The sequence below is a fragment of the Choloepus didactylus genome, chromosome 5, assembly GCF_015220235.1.
Source record: "Choloepus didactylus isolate mChoDid1 chromosome 5, mChoDid1.pri, whole genome shotgun sequence".
Classification (NCBI taxonomy): domain Eukaryota; kingdom Metazoa; phylum Chordata; class Mammalia; order Pilosa; family Megalonychidae; genus Choloepus; species Choloepus didactylus.
This window is the reverse complement of record NC_051311.1, coordinates 1,237,104-1,262,538: the sequence shown is the minus strand read 5'-3', so window position 1 is coordinate 1,262,538 and position 25,435 is coordinate 1,237,104. Positions and strand designations below refer to the sequence as shown.

The following is a 25,435-nucleotide window of genomic DNA, read 5'->3' as shown; positions in this document are numbered from 1 at the left end:
CTTGCCAATAACATTACAAATCCAGGCGGCTGCCCCTTCCCCTGCCCTCCCACTGCCAATCGGGGCTCGGCTTTCTCCTATTTGTTCCTGTTTGCCCTTCCCCAACACGCATGCCCGAGATCTGCTGTGGAGGCTAAGAGCGCCCCACATCCGAGCGAGAGACCTTGCCCAGCCCTTTTGAAAACACTGCCCGCTTTATCGCGAGCCTGGCGCTGGCATCTTGATGCGTGAATTTCTCAGACTTCCACATGCTCTCAAGTAAATGCAACTTCAGGTCCAAGGCAGCGTCTCCTGAAAGGCTGCCAAATTGTGAGCCCGGGAGTGGCATGCACACACTCACAAACATGTGTGCACACATGCAGGTCACCAGGCAGGTTTGTACAGGGAGCCCCTCCCCCCCTTTGTGGGAGATGTGTCCATTTAACATCGGTGAGAAATGTTCTCTGGCTTTTCAACACAACTCACAGTTCTCAGGGTGATATCTCGTTTCACTTTGAAAGAACCGCGAGGAAAACCATCAGGTGAAAAAACCTTGCGTCCTAAAGGGCCCTCCTTATGGTAAAGTGGCATTTTGAAAAGCACCTGGTCCCTGGTGTGGGTGAGCCCCGAGAGAGAAATACTGTCAAGCCAGCCGCCTCCTGCCGCCAGCTCCACCCTCCCCTGGGGCTCAGGAGGGGGTTGTGGGGGGCCGTGGTGGGAGCCTGGCTCCGGAAGGTGGGGCGCACCTGTGTCTCCCTCCCCTAGGTGTCCGGCGAGAGGGCTGCCAGCGCCTGGGCTCAGCCAGGATCTCACTGTTCATCCATGTGCAGGGAGAGGAAAAAAGCAGCGAAAAAAAAAATCGAAAAAAACCTCCCCACATTGTCAGAGTAATGCCAAACTCTCTCTGAGTGGGATGGGCAGAGCAGACGCTGCAGCGAGATGCCAAAGCGGCTCCCTTCCTCTGCGCCCGGGTGCCTATAAATTGCTCGGCGCGCGTTTGTCAGCCTCCTCTGCTCCTGGCAGGCGGTGCCCGGCGGACTCCTGCGCTCAGCCGCTCTCCTGCCCGCGCCTGGCCCCGCGCGCTGCCGCCGGCTCCGCGCCGCGCGCTGCTCCCCGGGTCCGGGGCTGGCCAAGGCGACTGCTCCGAGCGCTCCGGGCGGACGATCGCGGCGGCGGCGGCGGGCAACTTGGGAGGAAAGTTGGGGCGAAGTGGCGCGGGCGGCGGCCGGCGGCCGGGTGTGAGCGCGGCGGCCACAGGTGGAGGCCGCGGCCCAGCGGACGCCCCGCGCCCCACCCCCGCCGCCCCCCCCCGCGGGCAGGGCCCGCGCCCCTCGGCCGGCTCCCCCCGCGCAGCCTCCAGGGGCTGCTTTTCGCTCTGAGGAGGTCCCCGCCCAGCCTTCAAAATTCTGTCCAAGGGCAGGCAGGAGGAGCGGCCCGCGCTGAGCCGGCTGGTGGGCAGCAGGCGGCGCCTCATCGCCGCGGGGGCGCTGGGGGTCGTCATGGTGCTGCTGCTGGTGGTCCTCATCCCGGTGCTGGTGAGCTCGGCCGGCACGTCGGCGCACTACGAGATGCTCGGCACCTGCCGCATGGTCTGCGACCCCTACGGCGGCACCAAGGCGCCCAGCACGGCCGCCACGCCGGACCGCAGCCTCATGCAGTCGCTGCCCACCTTCATCCAGGGCCCCAAGGGCGAGGCGGGCCGGCCCGGGAAGGCGGGCCCGCGCGGGCCCCCTGGAGAGCCGGGGCCGCCCGGCCCCGCGGGGCCCCCGGGTGAGAGGGGCGAGCCGGGCCGTCAGGGCCTGCCGGGCCCGCCGGGGGCGCCGGGCCTGAGCGCGGCCGGAGCCGTCAGCGCCGCCACCTACAGCACGGTGCCCAAGATCGCCTTCTACGCCGGCCTCAAGCGGCAGCACGAGGGCTACGAGGTGCTCAAGTTCGACGACGTGGTCACCAACCTGGGCAACCACTACGACCCCACCACGGGCAAGTTCACCTGCTCCATCCCAGGCATCTACTTCTTCACCTACCACGTCCTGATGCGCGGCGGGGACGGCACCAGCATGTGGGCGGACCTCTGCAAAAACAACCAGGTGGGCGCCGGCGAGCGGGCGGGGACCCGGGGGGCGCGGCGGCGGCGCGGGGACACCGGGCCACCTGGAGAGGCGGCGCCCGAGCCGAGGACCTGCTCTTGGTGCGCGCGCCTGAGCGCGGCCCTCGCGGCTGGAGCCCGGAGCTCGGCGCCGCGGCGGCTCGTGTCTGGGTTGCGGAGCGGGGTCGACCCCCGGCCTCGCAGGGCTCTCCAGGAGGCCGAGCCTTAAAGACGCGGCCGAGGGGGACAGCGGGGCCCGAGGGGGCGCGTGCACGTCAGCCGCGTCCAGGCGCAGCGGACCCGGGCCCGAGTGGCAGGGTCCCCGCGCCGGCGCCGACGCGCACGCTGCCAGGGCGGAGGCGCACACTCGGCTGAGTTTTCAGCCCAAGGTGAAGGAAGGCGGAGAGACAGGGAGTGCTGGTAACCAAGAGGAGAGTTGAGACTCGTGGGTCTGCACCCCAAAACACGCACCCGGAAGCGCGCCCCAACTCCGCGGGGTGCGGGGCGAGGGCGCACGGGGCTGGCGGGCGCGCTCGGCCGCCCGCGCTCCGGGGCCCTAGCCTGTAAGTTCCCGCGCCGCGGGAGGGTCGCTACGCCCGCAGCCTTCACCGTCGCTGGGCGGCAGCTTCGGCCTTGACCGTGAGGTGGTCCCGCTGCGCTCCGGCCGCCGAGACTCGCTCCCTGAGCCGGGCGTGCCTCTACCCGGGCCAGTCACCATTACTTGAAAAATTCGCTGTCACTGCAGAACCGAAGCCAGCTGATCGCTTACAGGGGCAGACAATGTGTGCCGCCACCGGCCAGTGTGCTCGGACCCCCGCCCGCTGGCTCTACAGCCCGCGGGGTGGCCTGGCTGCCGGGACCGAGGTCCCGGGCCGGCGCTGCGCTCTCGCCGGGCACCTAACCCGCCGTCGCCGCCGGAGGCCTCCACTCCGCGCCAGCTTTGACTTCACGGGGGCTGTGGGGCTCAGGCCAGTGACCCCTTCGATATTCAATGTTTTTAGCTGTTTCCCAGGTTTTTGCTAAGCACCACGAAAGCAGGATTTATTCCAAAGACCTAATTCAGTGTTAGATTCTTTCAAAAGTGAAAGGCAAGTGTCCTAAATGTATGAATGCGTGAGAAGGAAAGGACAAAAGTCCCGCCCACCCCCCACTTGTGCAGGAATCCAGAAGTAAATAGCAGAGGCCTCTCGCCCAGAACAAAGGCAGGGAACGTGGGCGCTGGCAGGGCTGTTTACCACAGTTACTGTGCAGAAAAGAATATTAGGATAAATAAAGGTTTTCCCAGAGCCCGGGAGAGTCCCAGGTAAATGGCTAAAAGGCCAGGGCTGGCGCACCCGGGAGTGCTTAGTGTCCCTGCACAGGCTTCCGAGCGGCAGGCAGCCTGCGCCCCTGATTTACAAATTGCTGTCCTCTGAGCAAGGGCTGGGGATGGAAAACACTGTCAGGCCCAGGAGACGGTCTGTAGAGACATTAACTGAAATGAAACATCAGCAAATGCATGCAGACGTCCACACCTTCATATCTGCAAACTGCACCTGCAGAACCAGAGAACAGTCGGTTTTAATTGGTCTCAATGTCGACGTCCAGAGCACTGAGCCTGGGAATGTCACATCGGCTCCAAGGAAACTGTTGGCAGTAGGTGATCTATGTGCGTTTTGTTTTTAAAATGACTTCATTGTTTGGGGTGTAGAATCCTCCTTTGTATCATCCTAGCATAATGTTCTCTGAGCGTCAGGAAAAATATAAGGCAAAACAGCTGACCCTACCATATACAATGCTTTAAGCTGCTTTTTCCACAAAGGGGGTGCAACAGGTAATTGAGAAAGATAATTATGTAGGACTAGGCAACATGTATTTTTAGTTCAGTCTGGACTATTTTGGAAAAATTTATTGCAATATTACTGTTAAGGAATTTTATCTAAAAAAAAAACCTATTATGCAAAGTCTGGTCTATAGTCAGTTATGAATGAGAAGTGTTATCACATCTTATTTATTATGACTAAATACATACTTCACCCTTGGCTTGCAGTTACGCCTTGCCTGGTCCCCTCTTCGAATGGCAGGCTCTGAGCTCACCTAATTGGCTCTCAGGAAACAGAAATGCAGAGACCCATGTCAGGGTAACGCTCTATGGATTAAGTGGATTTTGAGAAACACAAAAATTAAACTAAAGAGGCAGTTTGCTTCAGGATGGAGGGGAGCCTGTGGCCATGACCGTATGGGAGCTATTTTATTTATGCTTTGTGTTGAATGCAGGGTCACAGATGGAGCCATCAAAAGGCAGTAAATTAACCGGATGCGCCACTTAACCTTTTGTTTATGATTCCACAGAAGTACAATGAAAATGAAATTATGGGAACATCAGTAGCAATTAATTAAATGAGCAAATGTTACCATAAATATTGCCTCTAATGATAAATCCTCACTAATAAGATAAAGCTAAAGCTCTACAACCTATTATATGCTCACAAACATCCCACTGAGAAGCCCACACTTCTCATTCCCCATAAAACCATCGACCTAAATCAAAGCTTACCATTTGCTGAGAGCCCATCATAGTGCATATTACAGCTAAAAGTCAGACTCAAATGGCTTTCCAGAGACAGGAAATATTTGTTAATATGTTTGTACACTTTTAGCAGAAAACCTGAATAAAAATATTGCTATTTGAATTCAATCACTATAATACCACTATCGTAAGTATTTATAATAAAAAATAAAACTGGCTCAGGATTAGTACTATATAAAATCATTAAAGGCCAATTTTTGCTCTAAGAATTTATTAGCTATGGAGCAGTGAACATGAAATACATTGAGAAGAGTGAATAGTTTGTTGGCTGATGCTAGAAAGCTTTAAGGAAAGGTTGAGTTAATTATCTTTCGAGGGTGGTGAAACATGGACTAAAGATAAAGCAGGATCTAAATAGTTAACTTACAATATGAAAAGATATTAGAGTCCATTTCAGGAGAATGGGGATATGGGGCCGAGGAAAGGGTACATCCTATTCCCAGAGAGAATGCTGGAATCTGTGCATCCCCAGGAGCCAGAAAACAGCCTCCGGGGCAAACACACGAGCTGCCCCATAGTCAGATGGAGGATGCTGGGGGCTAGACTCTGCAGGCCCTTGGGCTGTGGTCAGGGGGTGCCTTCCAGACTCACGTGGAGGACGTTCGAGTACAGGAAACAGTCTGATGGCACAGGATGGGTGAAAATCATACAGAATTTCATTTAGAAGCAGTCCCACGCTCTTTACCCAGCAAAGGAGATGAAACTGAATGGGCGGCTCCCAGTCCGTGGGGTCACCCACCCCCCACATTTCCTGGTTTCTGTGGTTGTAGCTACCGAACACAAATGACAATGTTCACAGGGTTTTGTGGTGATGACCCCCAGAATAAAAACTGCATGATAGATTTTAAGATTGCTGCCTCCAAATGAAGTGATTTTTGTGAGTTTTATGCAGAAAACATGTTAAAGCATACTTCTTATAGAATATATACCCTGAAAACCATGAATAAAACATGAATCCAGTTATTAATATAGCTGATAAGTATATACTGAGTTGATAACTAATAAATATATAAGTAGTATGGCTAGTTATTGATTTGTATCTTAATGTTTCTCACCCATTTAAAAAAAATCTGATTGTGATAGCAATACTTTCCTTGTAGACGTTTTCCTTGCAAATAATGACTCGATTAAAATAGTGATTCAAAGCATTCAACTCCTACAAACTGATGATTAATTCCTAGGAAATACTATGACGTTCAATTGTGTCATTACTTAATGGTCAAAACAGATCACCTCCCTAACTGAGCCCGAGCTCCCGAGCCCGCCACGGCGTGTCACCTTCCCCACGCGGAGAGCCAGCCGGGGAGCTCAGCGCTCAGCAATTCCAGATCCTTTAAGCCCTCCTCTCCTCTTGCTATTTGATATCCAGAAAGAAATTTTTAAAACACGACTCAAATTACTTTACAAGTTCAGCAATGTCAAAGAGCCTTCTCCTTTTTTAACATTTCAGCATTAACGTGAGAACATTCCACATGAAAATTCAATTTAAAAACCTATCATTTAAATTTTTGAAAGAAATGCATGGAAATTCTTGACTTATGTCTCAATTCCCTCATTTTGCCAAACGATAAAATCCAGCATATTGTGCCCCAAGCCATGTATTATTACACACGCAGGGTCGCAAAACCACTAAATCACTGGCTGTGTTATTCAGGGAGATATCATTGTAATGGAATAGAAACAAGCCACCAAGTGGAAGACATTTTACTGAAATAAATCAAATATAAGCCGCATATTGAAAGATTTTCCCAAGGCAGAATCAAAGTATATCTAAATGAATATGAAGCCTAATTTGAGTTGAAGATGTGACAGACTGTCCATATCACTTGATAGGCAATTTGACTGTTTGCAAATGTCTGTCAACTCACTAATGAGCTCACGAGCCACAGCTCCCAAGCAAACCAGGCACTCACAATCGCCTAAACATGAAGTGCCTTCAATGACAAGTCACAAATCCTAAAAGCTTCAGAGCCCTCTAATTAGACATGTAGTTCCTTGTGTTACTTTTAGATATGTTGAAATTAAATGGTTGATTGGAGTGTGCACCCCAAGTTAGGTGATAAAAAGAAAACTTGGGTGATCAGCCCGAAGACGTTTTGATGAGCTCGTCGGAGGTAGTCTGGTAGAAAGGGCTTTACTGGAATGTGAGTTTGAAAGCCTCAAATCGAAGGGCTTTGTTTGCCTTCCCAGAGCAGAGGATGCTGGCTGCAGGCCCTTCCTGCTGTGGATCTCTAGAAGGTTTTCTAGGAACCCGGGGCCCTTGAGCGTCTGTGCTCCTAAGCTGCAGGTGAGAACAGAGCTATTTGGCTTCAGAAGAAATGCAAATAAATTACTGTGATTTTCCACCCCAGGAAGAGACTGGGCGCAGGGACCCGGGGCATCACAGGAGGACGGGCTGGCACGCGTCCTTGACGGCGGGGAGCGCCGGGTGCCCCTGGGCTCCGAGGCCCCAAGGTCCTGCTCGCCGCCCGGCAGGGAGGAGCTCGGGGCCTCGGGGCTCACGCGTGTGTCCCCTGCAGGTGCGCGCGAGCGCCATCGCGCAGGACGCCGACCAGAACTACGACTACGCCAGCAACAGCGTGGTGCTGCACCTGGAGCCGGGGGACGAGGTCTACATCAAGCTGGACGGCGGCAAGGCCCACGGCGGCAACAACAACAAGTACAGCACCTTCTCCGGCTTCATCGTCTACGCAGACTGACCGCGGGACCCGGGCGCACGGCCCGCTGCGCGCCCCGGGCCGACGTGTGGCGCACCAGAGCGAGGTGAGCAGGTGCCCGACCCGCCGCCCCCAAAGCAAGTGCTCCTTGTCCTCAGCGTCCGTGCGAACGAGTCCGACGCGGCGCCCACTTCACAGGCAAGCCCGAGACCCCGAACTCGCCTCCCCGTACGCGACGCTTTGGTGTGCTGTGATCGCGCTGCTTTCCCCGTGTCTGCTTCGGTTCTTGTGACTTTACCTGCCCGTCCAGCTGCGCGGACCCGTTCATGGCGGGGGAGGAGCTGCTTGTCCCCAAAGAGACTGTTGGCCTTGTTCTCTCCTGACGTTCGCGAGACCTGGGAATGAGTCAACTCCAAGCCTTAACCTGGAATTCCCAAGCCTATGAGCATTTTCACATCTTCTTCTCCTTATGAATTTTCTTTTCTCTCTTTCTTTCTTTTCTGGTGATGGTCTCTAAACATTGAGATTGAGATTGTATCATAGCAGTACCTTCTAAGTGTGAAAATGTGTAATTATGTCTGGTATTCAGAAAATCCCGTGTGTCCATTTTGTCAATAGAGAACACTTAGATTTACTTGGAAAGTCAGAAAAATGTCTTCTTTGGTATTAAGGCAGAGTGAGGCTTTTTTGCCTTCTTTGGGACAAAAGATTATTCATCATCCAATGCACAGAGGTTTAATTCGAGCTGCTACAGCACCACCCAGGGGCACTAGGAAAGGCCTCAAACAGTTACGGCCAGTCTGCAGCTGGAGGTTGTTTCAAAATTAACAGTTTCACACATAGCCAACATGACAACAAAGTGTATATATTTTATACAAATACCTGCTACATATATTTATGGTAGATGAAATATAATATATGACTTTAGTCCATAAGGCAAAGTGGCTCTGTAGCCTCAAAATTTAATTTAAAAAGAAATATATATATATATATAGACTTATTTTGGATGACAAAAATACATGGAGGAGCAAAATAATTAAAATGACTTCTCTTTAGTTATCCAGAAAATTAAATTTCATTTGGTTACTTCACATTTCTGTGAGTTATGCCTTTGGTTTCCTTATTATCGTATGCCAATCAATACTGTAACCGCCGTCTGTGACAGGCTGTTAATACCAGACTGCAGAAACAAAGTGGCTTTCCTCCATGATGTTTATGAATTATATGCATTGGAGTTATCAGTTTTTTCTTTTTCTTCTGAAGTGGATTGAAGGTGACAGGAAAGTAGATTTGAAAGTAGCGCAAATCCTTTCTCTCTGGCTAAAACACACTGCCCAAAGCTGTCTCTTTAATCTGAGGAAAAGACTTAAAATGCGTGTTGACATATCCTAACTATCAGACAACCTCCACTACCACAATGAAAACTCTAGTTCTCTTTCTGCTGCCGCTGAAGGCTCTCTGACAAGTAGATTTCAGAAACAGATTTCAAAATCTGCTCGTGGGACTGGCGGAGGACATTTGCATTTTTACATTGAAAACAATTAGCTTGTTTTCCTGGCTGGCTCCTCTTTGGTACTTTCTGTTCTACACATTACAGAGCGCTTGATCTTTGATCAGCAAAAATATTTTGTTTAGCAAACCTCAGCTCTCCAAAAGAGCTATGCACAGTGACCCCACCTGAAGGTGCTGTTTGCTCTGTTTAAACGCCTGCGTCATAATTTTTGTGATTGGAAACACTTAGCCCGCTCATCAAGAATAATGACTTATTCTATTTGCCTTTCTAATGTTTTACAATGCATTTTATTTCTATTTAACAATATATACTTATCAAATAGGAATTGGCAGCAAAGCTTTGGGGAAATTTTTTTGTACCAAATAGCAACATGAGGATTCAAGCAGAAGATTAATTGACTCACAGCAATGCCCAGCAGCTAAGAGTTTTAACTAAGAGTTAATTAAAAGGTCTTTATTTATGCAAAAAACCAGGCCTGGGCACCTTTTAAAGAGTATATATCCGGAACCATACCGTCATCTCCAATAGATATGATCTTTTCTCCAGATAAATAAGCATTATTTTCTGTTAGGTCCAAGTGAAAACAGAAATAAAAGGTAAAGGAAATAAAGGGACTATATATAAGGCAAACATTTCTTTTTTGCATTATATCTTATCAATTAATTAAATTGTGGCCTTTGTTATTATAAATGTAATGATTCATTAAACTATATATTATGTAATATATTTTGACTCTTATGATTGAATTTTTGTAATTTGGTACTGCTCTGTGTTCATGCACTTTTTGCAAAGCACAAAAAATTCACAACAAAAATGTGTACCACAACCCAAAGGCATCAGAAACTGATTTATTATAAGTAAATATAGGTAGATGGACAGCATGTAATTAACCTCCCCACATAATTTCACCACTGTGGATTGCTAATTATATTATAGTATCCTTTGAAAAAAAGGTTTCCAAATTTAACTTCCCTTGCTGCAGAAGCTATCGTAACATGCCATATTATTCATTAAGCATTAGTTAAAGAACAGCAGGAGAATTAGTGGGATCATCAATATCACAAGAAACATTTGATTGCTCCAGAAGGGGGTAATTTAACCAGAAACACTTTAAATTTTCTCAAGTACTGCAGCCCATAGATCAGAGGCGGGGACAAATAAAAACCCAACAGAAATCTTCCATTTAGGGGATGCAGACTTCAAATTGCTGTTTGGAAATAGGTACCTATCTATTTATTTTGGAAAGGTAAAAACAACAGGGCTCAATTAAACTTAGTAAATCCCTAAAGGTGTGGTGTAATAGCGGGTCTCAGAGAAGGCAGAACTCCTCCAGTTCTCATCAAAAGGAAATTATCGGGCATTAGGGCTAAGGAGTTGCAATTAATATCTCACAGTAGGTTTGAGGTCACTGAACGTCCTCTGCATGTTCTACACTAGAGGAGTAAGTCCATAAGCGATCGTCCTACTTGAAGGTCAGCCACCGCTGCGGGTTCTCGATGAGAATCTTATCGAGCGTGCGCTCAGCGATCCCTCTGAGCAGCATCTTGGGGACGATGTTGGTGAGTATGTGCGAGTAGCCGTGGCCCCCGTACTTCCTCAGCCGATGCTTCGTATGGATGTCGTGGGACAGCAGGACACGGTCGCCGTAGCCCTCGTCCACCAGGAGCCGCACCCTGGTGGAAATGTGAGCTCGTTATTTGGTGTTAGCCTCACACGCTACATGCTCAGGGTGCTGTAAGCTCCTTATTCCTAACCCACTGTGCTGGCCCTAGAGCTGCTGCTCCCACTGTGGCGAGTGTACCAGGAGAGCCTTAGACACTGCGTGGCGACAGTAGAGACACGGCTGCAGCCAGCAGGGACCGTCCCTGCTCCTCACACACAGGACCCGCCGGCCTGAGGAATGCATGATGCCAGTGGGGTGGTGCTGCACGGGAGAGAGCCCCTAACAGGCTGAGGCTTTGAAGGAATGGCCCCTTGGGCGTTTCACTAAATAACCCAGCCCTGGGTTTGAATTCAGAGCTCTCTAAAGGCCTCTTTTATTGGACCCATTTTTCAGATCTTATTTTCCCTCTCCCCTTCATCAGTGACTGTGATGAAAACAGGCAAATGTTAGTCTAAGTAAACATTCAGAAAGGAACCCAGTTGGTTTGAAAACGGAGGCTGCATGAGAAGCTTGATGGTCATCTATAAAAGGCTGAGGGATGTGGGAAGAGGTGGCACGGGAAGCTCCAGGAGCGAATCTCTCCATCCGGCAACTATAGAACTGGCAGGAATATCCAGTCAGCTGTTTGGAGTTTAGGGGCAACGCTGGGCAACATCCAAGGGAGAGCTGGATGCAGGGAATAGTAAATTGTAGCAAATACTGGTGAATTTCATCCCCCCTGTAGCGGCTACCACCCCCACTCCCCGGTCTGGCAGGTGGCCGTGGGGACAGCAGCCCGAGCTCCTGGGGCAGCTTGCTGGAGCAGGGTGGGCTGTAAAGGACCTAGTTTTCCAAAATCGGGGTCTGAACGCTGATGACTTTTGATCAGCTCCTTCAGGAGGCTGGGGGTCCAGTTCTGAGGGTGGCCACTGCTCCCACCTACTCAGGAAAAAGGAGCAGAAATTCTTAAAGAGGCAGGACCTATTTTTTTTCTTTTTTCTCTTTTCATTCCCCATTAAGGAGTAAAGTAGTTTAGAAGGGTCATAAATTGACGGCTCCAGATCTCAGCAACAACAACAAGCATAGCAATCCCAGAGGAGTGGGAGACTTAGATTTCCAGAGTTACAACAACATAATACTTAGATTGCCCTGTTCCCAACAAAAAATTACAAAACATATAAACATGAAATATTAGTGAAAGACTTTAAATCTACTGTCTTAAATATATTCAATGAGTTAAAGGAATCCATATAAAAGAACTAAAAGATTTTAGGAAAATTTCTGAATAAAAGAAAGACATAAATTACAAAAGGAATGAAACAAATTTTGGAACTGCAAAGTACAATAATTGTTCAACATATTACATGGATTCGACAGAAGACTTGAAGAGGCAGAAGAAAGGATCTGCAAACTTGAAGACAAGACAAATGAAAGTATCCATTGTGAGGAGCATAAAAAAAATGAAGAAAAATGAACAGAGCTTGAGGGACATGTTGGACACTGTCAAGCATACCAACATATGTGTCACTGGAGTCCCAGAAGGACAAAAGAGAGAAAGGGACAGAAAAGGTTTTTGAAGAAATAATGGCCCACAACTTTCCAAATCTTGTTAAAGACCTGAATATACACATCCAGGAAGCTCACCAAACTCCTAGCAGGATAGACTCTAAGAGAGCTCTAACAAGACACATTATAGTGAAATTGTCAAAATCCAAAGACAGAGTAGATTTTGAAAGCTTCTAGAGAGAAGTGACTTGTCACATACAATGGATCCCCAGTAAGATTAACAGTGGATTTCTCATCAGAAACCGAGGAGGTCAGAAGATTGTGGGATGACACGTGTAAAGTCCTCAGAGTAAAAAGCTGTCAACTGAGAATACTATATTTGGCAAAATTATCTTCCAAAAATGAAGGAAAAATCAAGATAATCACAGATAGACAAACGCTGAACAGGTTCATTTCCAGAAGACATGCCCTACAAGATATGTTGAAGGGAGTCCTTCAGGCTGAACTAAAAGGACACTAGACAGTAACTCCAGTAAGAACACTGTTAAAGGTAATTCACAGGTAAGTATAAAATCCTGTTTTATTGTGTTTTCAGTCTGCAACTTCTTCCACCTCCACTGCCCCAGGAACTTTATAGACAAATGTGTAGAATAACATTTTAAATCTATGTTAATGGGCATTCACTGTATAAAGATGTAATCTGAGACAATAACAATATAAAGGGTGAGGGATAGAGATATAGAGGAGTAGAGAGTTTGTACGTTACTGAAACTAGGTTGGCTCTAGTTGAACTAGGTTGTTATTCATTTATGATGTTAACTGTGATTACAAAGTAACCACTAAAAAAACCCTAAAAATATAGAGGAAAGAAAAGAAGAAGGGAATCAAAACGGTACACTACTACAAAAAAAGCAACTGAATAAAAAGGAAAGAGATAGTTATGGAGTAATTGAGAAACAAATAACATACAAGACACACAGAACACAAACAGCTGAATGGCAGGAATAAGTCCCTCCTTCTCCGTTATTACCTTAAATGTCAATGGGTTAAACTCCCTCATAAAAAGGCACAGATTCTCAGATTGAATGAAAAAAAGCATGATCCATCTATACGCGCTCCACAAGACACTTGTACAAAGACATAAAGAGATTGAAAGCACAGGGGTGGAAACAGATACTCAACACAAACAGTGATCCAAACAGAGCTGGAATGGCTATATAATTGTCAGGCAAAATAGGCTTTAAGTCAAAAATGATTACAAGAGTCAATGAAAGATATTATATATTGATAAAAATTCAATACAGCAAGAAGGTATAATGATTATAAACATATATGCACCTCACAACAGAGCCCCAAAGTATATGAAGCAAAAATTGACAGAATTGATGGGAGAAATAGATAGTTCTGCAATAATAGTTGGAGACGTCAATATACTGCTTTCAATAATTCATAGAACATTTAAACAGAGGACCAATAAGGAAACAGAGGAGTTGAATGACTGTTAACAAACTATACCTAATGGACATATATGGTACACTCCACCCAATGACAGCAAAATGCACATTCTTCTTAAGTGCACATGGAACATTTTCCAGGAAAGAGTGTAAGTTGGGTCACAAGTCAAATCCTAACAAATTTTAAAATACTGAAATTAAACAAAGTATCTTTTAGGATCACAATGAAATAAAGCCAGAAATCAATAAGAGAAAGGCAACTGGGAAATTTACAAATAGGTGGAAATTAATATGCTATTAAACAACCAATGGGTCAAATAAGAAATCACAAGGGAAATTAGGAAATATCTTGAGACAAATGCAAAGGCAGTGCTCAGAGGAAAATTTATAGCACTAAATGCCTACATTAAAGGAGAAGAAAGATCACAAATCAATAACCTAACTTCACACCTAAAGAAACTAGAACAAGAAGAGCAAACTAAACCCAAAGTCAGAAGGAAGGAAATAGTAAAAAATAGAGCAAAGACAAATGTAATAGAGAAGAAAAAAGCAATGAAGAGAATCAACAAAACCCAAAGTTGTTTTTTTTTTTAAAGATCAACAAAATCAACAAGCTTTTAGTCAGAATGACAAAGAAAAAGAGACAAAAGACACAAATAACTAAAACCAGGAATGAAAGTAGGGACACTACCACCAACTATAGAAATAAAAAGCGGGTTCTATTAACAATCATATGTCAAAAAATTAGAAAACCTAAGTAAAACTAACAAATTCCTAGAAACATACACATTGCCTAATCTGACACAAGAAGAAATAGAAAATCTCAACAGACCTATAACAATTAAAGAGACTGAATAAGAAATTAAAAACTTTCAGCCAAGAAAAGTTCAGGACCAGATGTTTTCACTGCTGAATTCCATCCGATTAGACAATGTAATACCAATCTTAAAAAGTCTTCCAAAAAATAGAAGGGAAAGTGTTCTACTTTGCTAATGCTGCCGGAATGCAAGACACCAGAGGTGGACTGGCTTTTATAAAAGGGGGTTTTTTGGGTTACACAGTTACAGTCTTAAGGCCATAAAGTGTCCAAGGTAACATCAGCAACTGGGTACCTTCACTGGAGGATGGCCAATGGTGTCCGGAAAACCTCTGTTAGCTGGGAAGGCATGTGGCTGGCGTCTGCTCCACAGTTCTGGTTTCAGAATGGCTTTCTCCCAGGACATTCCTCTCTAGGCAGCAGTTCCTCAAAAATGTCACTCTTAGTTGCTCTTGCGGTGTTTGTCCTCTCTTAGCTTCTCCAGAGCAAAAGTCTGCTTTCAATGGCTGCCATCAAACTGTCTTTTATCTGCAGCTACTCTCTCAGCTTCTGTGCATTCTTCGAAGTGTCCCTTTTGGCTGTAGCTCCTCTTCAAAATGTCACTCACCACTGCACTGAGTTCCTTCTGTTTGTCAGCTCATTTATATGGCTCCAGTGATTTAATTCAGACCCACCCTGAATGGGTGGGCCAACACCTCCATGGAAATTATCCAATCAGAGTCATCACCCACAGTTGGGTGGGGCGCATCTCCATGGAAACACTCGAAGAATTACAATCTAATCCACACTGATACATGTGCCCACACAAGATTACATCAAAGAATATGGACTTTTCTAGGGGACATAATACATTCAAACTAGATAAAGACAGCCCCAGGAAAGAAAATTACAGACCAGTATTCCTTATGAACATAGATGCAAAACCCTGAACAAACTACTGACAAGCCCAATCCAACAATACATTAAAGGGGTTATACCTCAAGGCCAAGTGGGATTTATTTCAGGAACGCAAGACTGGTTCAACAAAAGAAACAAAATCAATGTAATTAATACACCACATGTGGTTTGGAGCTGTGTGTACCCCAGAAAAGCATGTTCTTACAGCTAATCCATTCCTGTGGGTGTGACCCACTGAAAGCAGGATCTTTTTGTGAGTAGGAACTTTAGTTGAGAAGTCACCCTTCACTCAGGGTGGGTCTTAATCCTCTTACTGGAGTCCTTTATAAGGAGAAAAAAGACAAGAAGAAGACACAAAAATGCCCCAGAGAAGTTGAGAAGGAGCCACTGAGGCCAGAAGCTGGAAGCAACAAAACCTGAGAGAGAAGGACCAGCAGACATCGCCATGTGCCTGGCCAAGTGCCAGAGGAGCTGAGGATCGCTCAAATAAATGCTACCTTATGTGATTGTTAAAAAAAAAACAATGCTTTCTTCAGTCTTGCTTTTTTTCCAGTCTTTGGGGAGAAAGCATCATCTCGATGATGCCTTGATTTGGATGTTTCTATAGCCTGAGAGCTGTCAGCTGGTAGGTTAATAAACCCCATTGTAAAGCCCAACCCACTTCTGGAACATTGCATTTCATCAGCTTTAGCAAAATAAAACACCACATTAATAGAATGAATGAGACACAATCATTTCAGTTGATGCAGAAAAGGCATTTGACAAATCCAACATCCTTTCATGATAAAAATACTCAGGAAACTAGGAATAGAAGGGAATTTCCTCAACATGATAAAGGGCATTTATGAAAACCCCGCAGCAAATATTGTACTCAGTGGTGAAAGACTGAAGGACTTTACTCTGTAATGGGAACGAGACAAGGATGCCCGCTGTCACCGTTACACCACAATGTACCGGAAGTTCCAGTGGGAGCAGCCAGGCAAGAGAAAGAAATAAAAGGCACCCACACTCGAAAGGAAGAAGTAAAATTATGCTTATTCACGAATGATATGATCCTATAGATAGAAAATCCCAAAATATTCACAAGAAATCTACCAGAACTAATAAATGAATTTGGCATGTTGTAGGGTACAAGATAAACACACACAAGTCACCTGGGTTTCTATACATCAGTAATGAACAATCTGAAAAAGAAATCAAGAAAATGATTCCATTTACAATAGCATCTAAAAGAATAAAATACCCAGGAATCTAACCAAGGACATAAAAGACTCGTACACTGAAAACTACAAACATTGCTGAAGGAAATTAAAGACCTAAATAAATGGAAAGGCATCTTGTGTTCATGGACTGGAAGAATTAACATTGTTAAGATGTCAGTACTGCCTGGAGTTACTTACTGATTGTGCCAGTTTGAGTGTATTGTGTTCCCCAAATGCCATTATCTTTGTGGTCTTGTGGGGCAGACGTTTTTGGTGCTGGTTAGATTTGCTTGGAATGTGCCCCACCCAGCTGTGGGCAATGATTCTGATGAGATGTTCCCATGGAGGCGTGGCCCCGCCCATTCAGGGTGGGCCTTGATCGGTGGAGCCATATAAATGAGCTGACTCGGGGGGAGGAAAGAGAGTGCAGCTGGGAGTGATGTTTTGAAGAGGAGCAAGCTTGCTAGAGAGGAACGTCCTGGGAGAAAGCCGTTTTGAGGCTGGAGCTTTGGAGCAGATGCCAGCTGCCTTCCTAGCTAGCAGAGGTTTTCCGGACGCCATTGGCCATCCTCCGGTGAAGGTACCCGATTGCTGAGGTGTTACCTTGGACGCTTTGTGGCCTTAAGACTGTAACTGTGTAGTGAAATAAACCCCCGTTTTATAAAAGCCTATCCATCTCTGGTGTTTTGCATTCTGCAGCATTAGTAAACTAAGACACTGATTCAATGCAATCCCTATCGCAATTCCAGCAGTCTTTTTTCAGAAATGGAGAAGCTGATCCTCAAATTCACATGGAATTGCAAGGGCCCCAAATAGCCAAAACAATCTTAAAAAAGAAGAACAAAGTTGGAGGACTCACACTTCCTGATTTAAAAACTTGCTACAAGGTGCAGTGATTAAAACAGACATGTAGACCAACAGAATAGGATTGAGAGTGCAGAGATAAACCCACACATATGGCCAAATGATTTCTGACAAGGGGTCAAGTCCACTCAATGGAGAAAGAATCGTCTCCTCAACAAATGGCCCTGGGAAGACGGGAAATCCACGTGCAAAGGAACGAATGTGGGCCCACACCTCTCACCACACACAATTAACTCAAAATGGATGAATGGTCTAAATATAAGAGCTAATACCATAAAACGCTCACGAGGAAACATAGGGAAATATCTTTAGGACCTTGTAGTGGGCAATGGAATTTTAGATTTAGGCCCAAAGCACAGTCAGCAAAAGAGAAAATAGATAAAGTTGACTTCAAGAAAATTAAATTTTTTTTATCAGAAAAGTTAAAAGACAACCTATAGAATGGGAGAAAGTATTTGGAAACCATCTATCTGATAAGGGTTTAATATTCAGATTATATAAAGAAATCCTACAACTCAACAACAAAAAGGAAAAAATGGGCCAAACAAATAAATTCATTAACCTCCCCCTAAGTGGGACGTGACTCCCGGGGGAGTGAATCTCCCTGGTGATGTGGCACATGACTCCCAGGAATGAGCCTGGCCCTGGCATCCAGGGATTGAAAATGCCTTCTTGACCAAAACAGGGAAAAGAAAGGTAATGAAATAAGGTTACAGTGGCTAAGAGATTTCAAGTAGGGTCGAGAGGCTGTCCTGGAGGTCACTCCTATGCAAGCTCCAGCCAGACGTCCCAGATGGCTACAGTGTGCTAAGCCCTAACCAAAAGTAGTCCCCAAATACCTAGTTCCCTATCTGAGATTCCATAAAAGTTTCCCTTACTAATTTATTTTTCAAAAATGTAAATCCACCAGAGTGCTCCTAAGCCAGACAAGTCCTGAAACCCAGAGGCAACAGCTCTTTAAGAACATCAGCCAGTTGCAGCCCCTTCCCCATAATGTCGACACCCCCTTTCAACATGAACAAGTTAGGGTGGTCCCTGCCCAGACAGCCCTGAAGAGTGAGAAATTGATTAAATGAGAGGAGGGGGTAGCAACAGACAAGATAGGATTTAACAAAGGATTATGAATACTGAATCTTTATATAAATATATACATATATATACATATACATATATATCTTTAGTTGCTAGGATATTAGAATAGCTAGAAGGAAAGAACTGAAATGGTGGAACTGTAACCCATAAAATTCTTTGAAATTTGCTCTACAGCTACTTGTTAAATTGTACTTTGAAAGTTATTACCTTCCTGTATATACCTTGTATTTCACAATAAGGAAATAAACTGTGGAACTGTAACTCATAACATTCTTTGAAATTACTTATGTAACTACTTTTAAAATTGTACTTTGAAAATTATCACCTTTCTGTTTAGTACATATGTTATATATCACAATAAGGAAATAAATTGGGGAATTGTAACTCATCACATTCTTTGAAATTTGCTAACTACTTGTTAAATTGTTCTTTGAAAGTTACCACTGTTACGTATACATGTTAAATTTCACAATAAAAATGTACTCAAAAATGGGCTAGGAATTTGAATAGACATTTCTCCAAAGTAGATATTCAAACGGCCATTAAGCATTTGAAAACATGCTCAACATCAGTAGCCCTTAGAGAAATGAAATAAGCCAGACACAGAAGGGTCAACACTGCATGATTCCTCTTACGTGAAACCCCGAGAATAAGCACGTGCGCAGCGACAGGAGGTAGACAGTGGGTGGAGGGGAGGGGATGAGGAGTCATTGCCAAATGAGTGTGAGATTTGCTTTGGGAGGATGGAAATAGTGTGGAAGTAGACAGAGGTGGAAGTTACACAGCACTGTCACTGTACTTAATGTCAAAGAAGTGTCCACTTAGAGGGGTAAAGTGATTTTTATGTATGTATGTTTTACCACAATTAAAAACAGATAATTTTTTAAAAAACAGTAGGCAAGGGAGCCTCTGTAGTCCGAGCATCTGCCCTCTCCTCTGAAGTCTACTGGAATTCTGACTTGGTCGTAGTCTCCGAGCATTGGACTAATTGGCCAATAAAAAATTATCTTCCTTCCTCTCAACAAGATGGCTAAAATAATGAGCGTGTCCTTTAAATGCACAGTCAGCTGGCTAAAGAGCAGCTTTCCACTCTCGGCTGGAGACTGAAGCCTGTCTGCTGGGCTGTGGGCGGGAAGCTGTCGTCTGCTGCCTCGCTCCCGGGGCCGTCTTTCCGCAGCTCTCCGGCGGCAGGAGAGGCGTCCTGGAGACGGTGGCTTCTCCACGGGCCTCGGTGTGGCCCTGTCAGTCCCTCAGTCCCGACAGGAGAAACGCACAGTCGGCCGTGTCCTACAGGCCGACATGTGGGAGGCACTTTTTGGCGGCCAGTCCAGGAGTCGAATGTCGTTACTATGGTCAGCAAAATGTGGGGCTCCACACAGAAAATTCAAGGCCGCGGCCCTGCCCTGAGACTGTGCATTTTAAAGTACAGAACAGGTGAAGATGAGGCCCACCGCTGCAGGCGCCTTCCCGGAACCCACGCGTGCCCGGCGAGCCCCGGGGCTGCTGCCTGCGCTCTGGCCTCGCCGAGGGTGCCCGGCCCCGCAGCTGTGATCAGGCCGTTTGAGGGATCAGCCGTGCCGGGCCCGGTGCTGCCCGCTGCCTGCTGCCCGGTGCCGCCCGCTGTCGCGAGGCCTCGGCTCAGGCCCGGGAAACACAGCACCGTGCGGGCGACCCCAGGGCCCGCGCCAGCCCCTGCATTTCCTGAGCGCTTCCCAAGGTCTGTGTCTCTTCTTGTCTGAGTCAAATGACACCTCGTTACTAAAAGGCACACAGTATGTCCTGAATGCACAGACGAGCTGTCGCTGTAGACGTTGGGTCACATCCTGAAGCACAGAACTGTTGACTCGGGAAGAAGCAGGGAAAGAATGAGAGGGCCGAGGTGCTCCTTAACTCAACAACCGGGAGACTAATCAACTCAGGGGAGACTTGAGGACAGTCACCTTCGGACTCCCCGGGAGACCACCTGGCTCCTGGGCGCGGGGACGGCCTCCGGGCTGGGCCCTTGTGTGGAGACGCTGCCAGAAGGGAAGACAAAAACTACGGTAATTATAGAAATACAAATGAGTTAGTGTTTTGCAAACAAATATTAGAGAGAGACTACAAAGTGTGAAAAGGAAGAGATATTATAAGATTTGGGAAGTGGAGCAGAAGATTGGAAACAGGTGTCAGCCGCGGTGCCTGGGTGCTGGGGACGAGGGCAGCCTGCGGGTGCTCCCGGCTGCAGAGCAACAGGCCGGCGGGGAGCCGCGAAGGGTGGTGGGCAAGTGGAGAAGAGCAAGTAGGGGTACAATGGGGGGCAGGGGCACAGGCACCCGAGGCCGAGGGAGCTCGTGCCTGGCTTTGAGGTAAGGGCGATGACGCACACACGCATGCAAGTCAGTTTGCACGCGGACGGACGCCAACACGCGTGCACACTCATGGCTCCTGTACTTGCACACATCCACAGTGCTCCCATCTGCACAACGCAAGACGACCAAAGTTAAGCTGTTGGCAAGCCCTGGCCATCCGCCCCCTCTTCCAGACGGAGCACCAGCCCCGGGCCTCGCTCACCGCTCACCTCCTCTGTCACTGTCCTCAGAGCTTCTCTGGCCCCACTGTCAGCCCGTAGAACATTTCTGAGGGAACAGTCACCCAATCGTGTGCCTTGGTGCCAGTGTGAGTCCACGGTCTCTCGTCCTGGTCTGCATCTCCCTCTCACCCTCCAGCCTTTACCCTCGTCCACGCGGCCCGTCCCCAGCCACCCCTTCCCTCTTGGAGATGACCATGTCCACCTCGCCCGGGGCGAGAGAGCAGCATCCAGTCCTCTCGCCAGGACGCCCATCTGCACTCGCTGCTCTCGCTTCAACGGAGGAGATCCCCTCCTTCCCGGATTCCACAGGTTTGTCTCCTCTTGAGCGTCGCTGGAGATTTCTCCCCCCTCCAGAATTCTGAGGTTCCTTCTATTGACACTTCCACCTTCTGCACTGGATTCCCATGAATTCCACAACAACCTGGCACTAAGGGCCACGTCCCTGGACTCGTTTGCGCCTTCACCCATCCGTTGATGGTCTCCCTCTCCCTCAGCCCCACAAACATCGCTCGACTTCTCGGCTCGACAAGACCCTCCCTCGATCCCGCCATCTTCCAGCCCCGCCCTGCGTCGCTGCTTCTCTGCACCACGAGGCTCCTTGATGGAGAGTCCCCACCTCCCCGTTGTCCCGGGCCCCGTGGTGCCTTCACAGCCTCGCCGCAGGCCCTGCTGAACCCCGACACCTGGATGTTCCCAGACGGGTGCTGTCCTGGTGAACCCCACGTCCACGGCTCCCCCACGTCCCCAGTGGGCACGTCTGTCCTCACACCAGGCCTAGCAGGGAGCCGTCCCCCGACCCCTCAAGCTCCCGCTTGTCTCCGGAGAGCGGCTCCGGCAACTCTCTGCTTTCACCACATTCAGCAATTTGGAGAAATAGTGGCATTTTATATGATGTTTGGATTTGGGGCACTATATTTAGCAGTTAAGTGGCAACTACCTCTTCAGTGAATACTTTCAACACACATCTCCAAAAGCCATTGCAGCAGGTTGTGGCCTCAGTGTGGCCGATCTGGGAAAGGAACAGCTAACTTCACTGGAGGAAGGAAGAGGACAAGTCCCCTGTTCTGTCATTGCCTTGGCCGGGCCTGAGCGTTATCGAGGCTCACTGTCAGCTGCCCATCTGCACTGAGCTCCTAGGGCTCTGCTAAGCTTTTGCCTTCTTAGGATGACTCATTTTCTCCTTGAAATAATACAGAGAGATTTTTCTCCCTGAAATAGCACAGATATATTTTTCCCTGCAAGTCCCTGGTCCAGCCTGCTTATGTTTTCTGAATCTTTGCTGATACTCACCCGATATGAGAATCAAAAAGGGCTGGTAAAAGGGACCGCTACAAGAGATTTCATCATATTTACCTTCTAATTCTTTTATTATCATCAGGCATGTCAATATCTGGGTTGAACTGGTAATTCAGAAGTTCTGTGCCAAAGAGATCATACTCCAAGAAACAGCCAAGCCGAGCAAACTCCAGGAGCTTTTTCTTATCCACGACCGTCCTAAGGACAGGGAGGCAGACAAATTGTGATTCAGAGCACGCTTCCCTTCCACCCAGACTGCAAGTTAAAAAAAAAACAACTTTATTTATCAAATAAGAACACATTTCCAAACAAAACAAAGCAAAGCAATGGGAGAAACAAACATCCTGAAATAACTTTATCCTTCCAATATGCTCCTACCACCCACCCACCCCCACCCCCAAAATTAACGAACCACAGTCACACCTGAGCATCTTTTAAACCTGAGCCTGCAAGTTCTCAGCGTGCCAGGACACGGCTATGCCAAGCACAGAACGTCAGGGTTGGCTCTCAGGATGCGGCTGTAAGTCAGTGACCAGAGAACACACCCTGCCCTCGGGGAGCTACGGGCTTGTTTTAATTATGCTGCCGTCACTCAGAAACACTGCTGTGGATGTCTTCTCATCGCAGTGGATTTCACATCGACTAGCTCTCTGTTGTAGACTCCAGGGCTGCGGAAATGCCGGGAAAGGAGTGAAACACAGGGTACATACAGGAGGCGGGTGGGGGAGAGGGTCCCGGGCAGGGGGAGGTTTCCCGAGGAAACCTGGGCTGTAACAAGTAAGAACGCACAGATTGAGCCAGTCCGAAAGTGCCGCTACAGAGATTCCATGCCATGGGGCAATAAGAAAGGAACAAAATCCTACCAGAAAACAACATGGAAAAATGTGAGGGGTCCCCGCCCCCCAACCCAGGCCTTGCATGAGGGGAGCAAACGACCACAGAGAGGAGGTGGCTTGTGATTTTCTGGGATCCAAAGTTGACCCAGAGAGGAGCTGGGACTGTCAGAAAACCAGTGTCTTGTCCACCCCGATGCTCTGCTGTCTTGGCAACCCCAGGTGGCAAGGACCCCGCGCTGCTGCATCTGTGACGCTGCTCTAAGAGGTCAAGGTTTCCGCAGCCTTCATCCGAACCACGGAGGGTCCCGAGAGGTTGCTGCCTCCTCGGGGGCTCCCTGGAACGGCTGACCCGTCTGAGGGGCTGCCCCTTCCCTTCCACCCAGCCCGTGAGCAACGTCCCGAGTCCACAGTGCGGGGGCTGAACGGTCTCTCCTCGCGCCCCGAGGTGCACCACGGACACGACTCCCCTTCCATCTCTCCCCACAGAGACCACCCACTGCTTCCACAGCGAGGCTGGGTTTTCTGTAGCAAACACATTCTTTCCCCCAGAGGACTGTGCTTAAAGACAGTATACATGCAATTAAAATCACATAAGGGAGGGGGGAAGTACATCCTCCTTTCCGAGTCGCTTCAATTCGATGCGCTAAGTGCTGGTTGAGGAGGGCAGACTGTGAGGACAGAGGAGCCGGACCCCGCCCGAATCCCCTTCCTCCTCCCAGCTGAGGGCCTTGGTTCAAGGGTCTAAACTTCCCGTATTATATTGGGGTACGTCTCAGTGGAAAGTCCTTAGCACATAAAAAGCCAGAGAAAACCTTTAGTTTTCGTCCAACTGAAAACAAAAAGGAAAGTTGGTTGTTACCATCGTCCTCACAGCTGACCCTATGCGTCTCTGGCGTCCGGCTAAGAGCTTCGCATTTGTCGTCTCTTTAGTTCTCTCCCTCAGGTTCTCGTTTTGCAGATTAGACACTCACTGGAATTAAGTTCCGTTCAAGGCTAGATGCGGCTCTCTCAGTCAGCAGACTCTTTGGCTTCTCCTACTGCTAAATGATTTTTACTCAAATGACATTTTCTGGAATTCCACTGATTGAATGGACACATAGTGGTTCTTTTTATTTTGAAATTAAATCTCCATCGTACCATGGAACCCTCCAACTACACTCAGAAAATGGGGAATTTACCATGAAGGGCAGTCTGCGGGGAAGTGGTGATTAACTGAGAAAGGTGAGCTGAAGCAATTGCAAGGGCATCATGGAATATATACCATCAGATTTCCCAAGACGAAGAGGAGAGTTTTGCACCCTGTATTTATTCTTATCACTCATTCTATATTATTTCCTTTGTTGCATGACTTACACTATTTATACTTTTTTTCTCAATAAATAAACTCTCTCTTTATAAGCAATAGGCATAAATTTATGGTAGGCCTATTACCATCAGCTAAGAAAAAGCCATCTAAAGAGATTTCGCTGACTTCATTTTAAGTATCTACAGTTATCATTTATCTAGCGGCAAGAGCATTGGTTCTGTTTTCCAAATCCCTTTATATTCTAGATCTTATCTGAGTGCCGAGGGGCTCAGTTTAATGTCAAAATGCATTCAGAATGGGGATGAGCAGGTCTGTGTGCAGTGATAGCCGGGGCACGATCCGTGGGCTTTCCAGACAGAAAGAACCAAGCAGCAGAGGGAGGGTACGATCCGTGGGTGTGATCAGGAAGATAACAACACCCCACATTCATCTTGGGCTTTACAGTTTCAAAGAACTCTCCAGTGCATTATATCATTTGTACAATCAAGCAAACCTATGCAAATTAATTCAGCAAATATCTCCTGTCACTTACCCTGTGCTGTACTCTGCTAGAAATACAGACATGCACCAGAAACTCCAGCTCCTGTCCTAAGGAGCTTAAAGTCTAGGGAGGAAGATAGATATTTAAACTAATATTTACAATTTACATTTGTTAAAAGCTTCCTATAGTAGAACTAAATGCAAAGTAGTGTGAAAGACTAGTGGAAGAAGTGATTTGTTTGAGTTGAGCTTTGAAGTACACTATTCAGGTATGGTTGGTGGGGCTCAGGTGTTGGTGAGGGTCGGACAATCCAGACTGAAGAAACATCTACACAGAGGCAAGAAAGAGCTTGCTGTTCCTCAAGATAGGGCTGTAGTTTATCAAAGCCAAAGTGCATGAGGAAAGAAGCATCCATCCATCCATCTGCCCATCCGCCCATCCGCCCATCCATCCATCCATCCATCATTCCACCATTCCATCCATCCATCCATCCATCCATCATTCCATCCATCCATCCATCCATCATTCCACCATTCCATCCACCCATCCATCCATCCATCCATCATTCCACCATTCCACCCATCCATCCATCATTCCATCCATCCATCCATCCATCCATCCATCCATCCATCATTCCACCATTCTATCCATCCATCCATCCATCATTCC

At 47.4% G+C, this 25,435-nt stretch overlaps 2 protein-coding genes across 7 annotated transcripts in view; one reads left to right on the top strand and one right to left on the bottom strand.

Moving 5' to 3' along the window:
* Nucleotides 1-1,372: 1,372 nt before the first annotated feature.
* On the top strand, nucleotides 1,373-9,520 carry C1QL3 (complement C1q like 3). Of its 2 annotated transcripts, XR_005217177.1 has the most exons (3): nucleotides 1,373-2,066; nucleotides 7,154-7,397; nucleotides 7,602-9,520. XR_005217177.1 is itself a non-coding variant. In XM_037837646.1 (2 exons), exons 1-2 carry the CDS (start codon nucleotides 1,479-1,481, stop codon nucleotides 7,331-7,333), a joined length of 768 nt encoding a protein of 255 aa, XP_037693574.1. In that variant the 5' UTR covers nucleotides 1,373-1,478; the 3' UTR covers nucleotides 7,334-9,520. The 2 variants fall into 2 exon arrangements, 1 of the variants encoding a protein (XP_037693574.1); XM_037837646.1 differs by having other exon boundaries at nucleotides 7,154-9,520.
* The window catches only part of PTER (phosphotriesterase related), a 58,709-nt gene continuing 42,392 nt past the window's right edge, over nucleotides 9,119-25,435 (bottom strand). For 2 of the 5 annotated variants that reach the window (XM_037837642.1, XM_037837644.1), the window contains exons 4-5: nucleotides 22,201-22,341; nucleotides 9,119-10,477 (exon numbers count right to left, since the gene is read on the bottom strand). In XM_037837642.1, the coding sequence (XP_037693570.1) occupies nucleotides 10,267-10,477; nucleotides 22,201-22,341 (352 nt within the window). In that variant the 3' untranslated portion in view covers nucleotides 9,119-10,266. Of the gene's footprint in view, nucleotides 10,478-18,715; nucleotides 20,294-22,200; nucleotides 22,342-25,435 lie in introns of those variants that run through there. The other 3 variants (XM_037837643.1, XM_037837645.1, XR_005217176.1) reach the window with 3 other exon arrangements.

Excerpts from the sequence above, each read along its gene's own strand:
- C1QL3 (XM_037837646.1), top strand. The coding sequence starts at position 1,479 with ATGGTGCTGCTGCTGGTGGTCCTCATCCCGGTGCTGGTGAGCTCGGCC. Across the intron at positions 2,067-7,153 it reads ACCTCTGCAAAAACAACCAG|GTGCGCGCGAGCGCCATCGC; the intron begins GTGGGCGCCGGC and ends TGTCCCCTGCAG.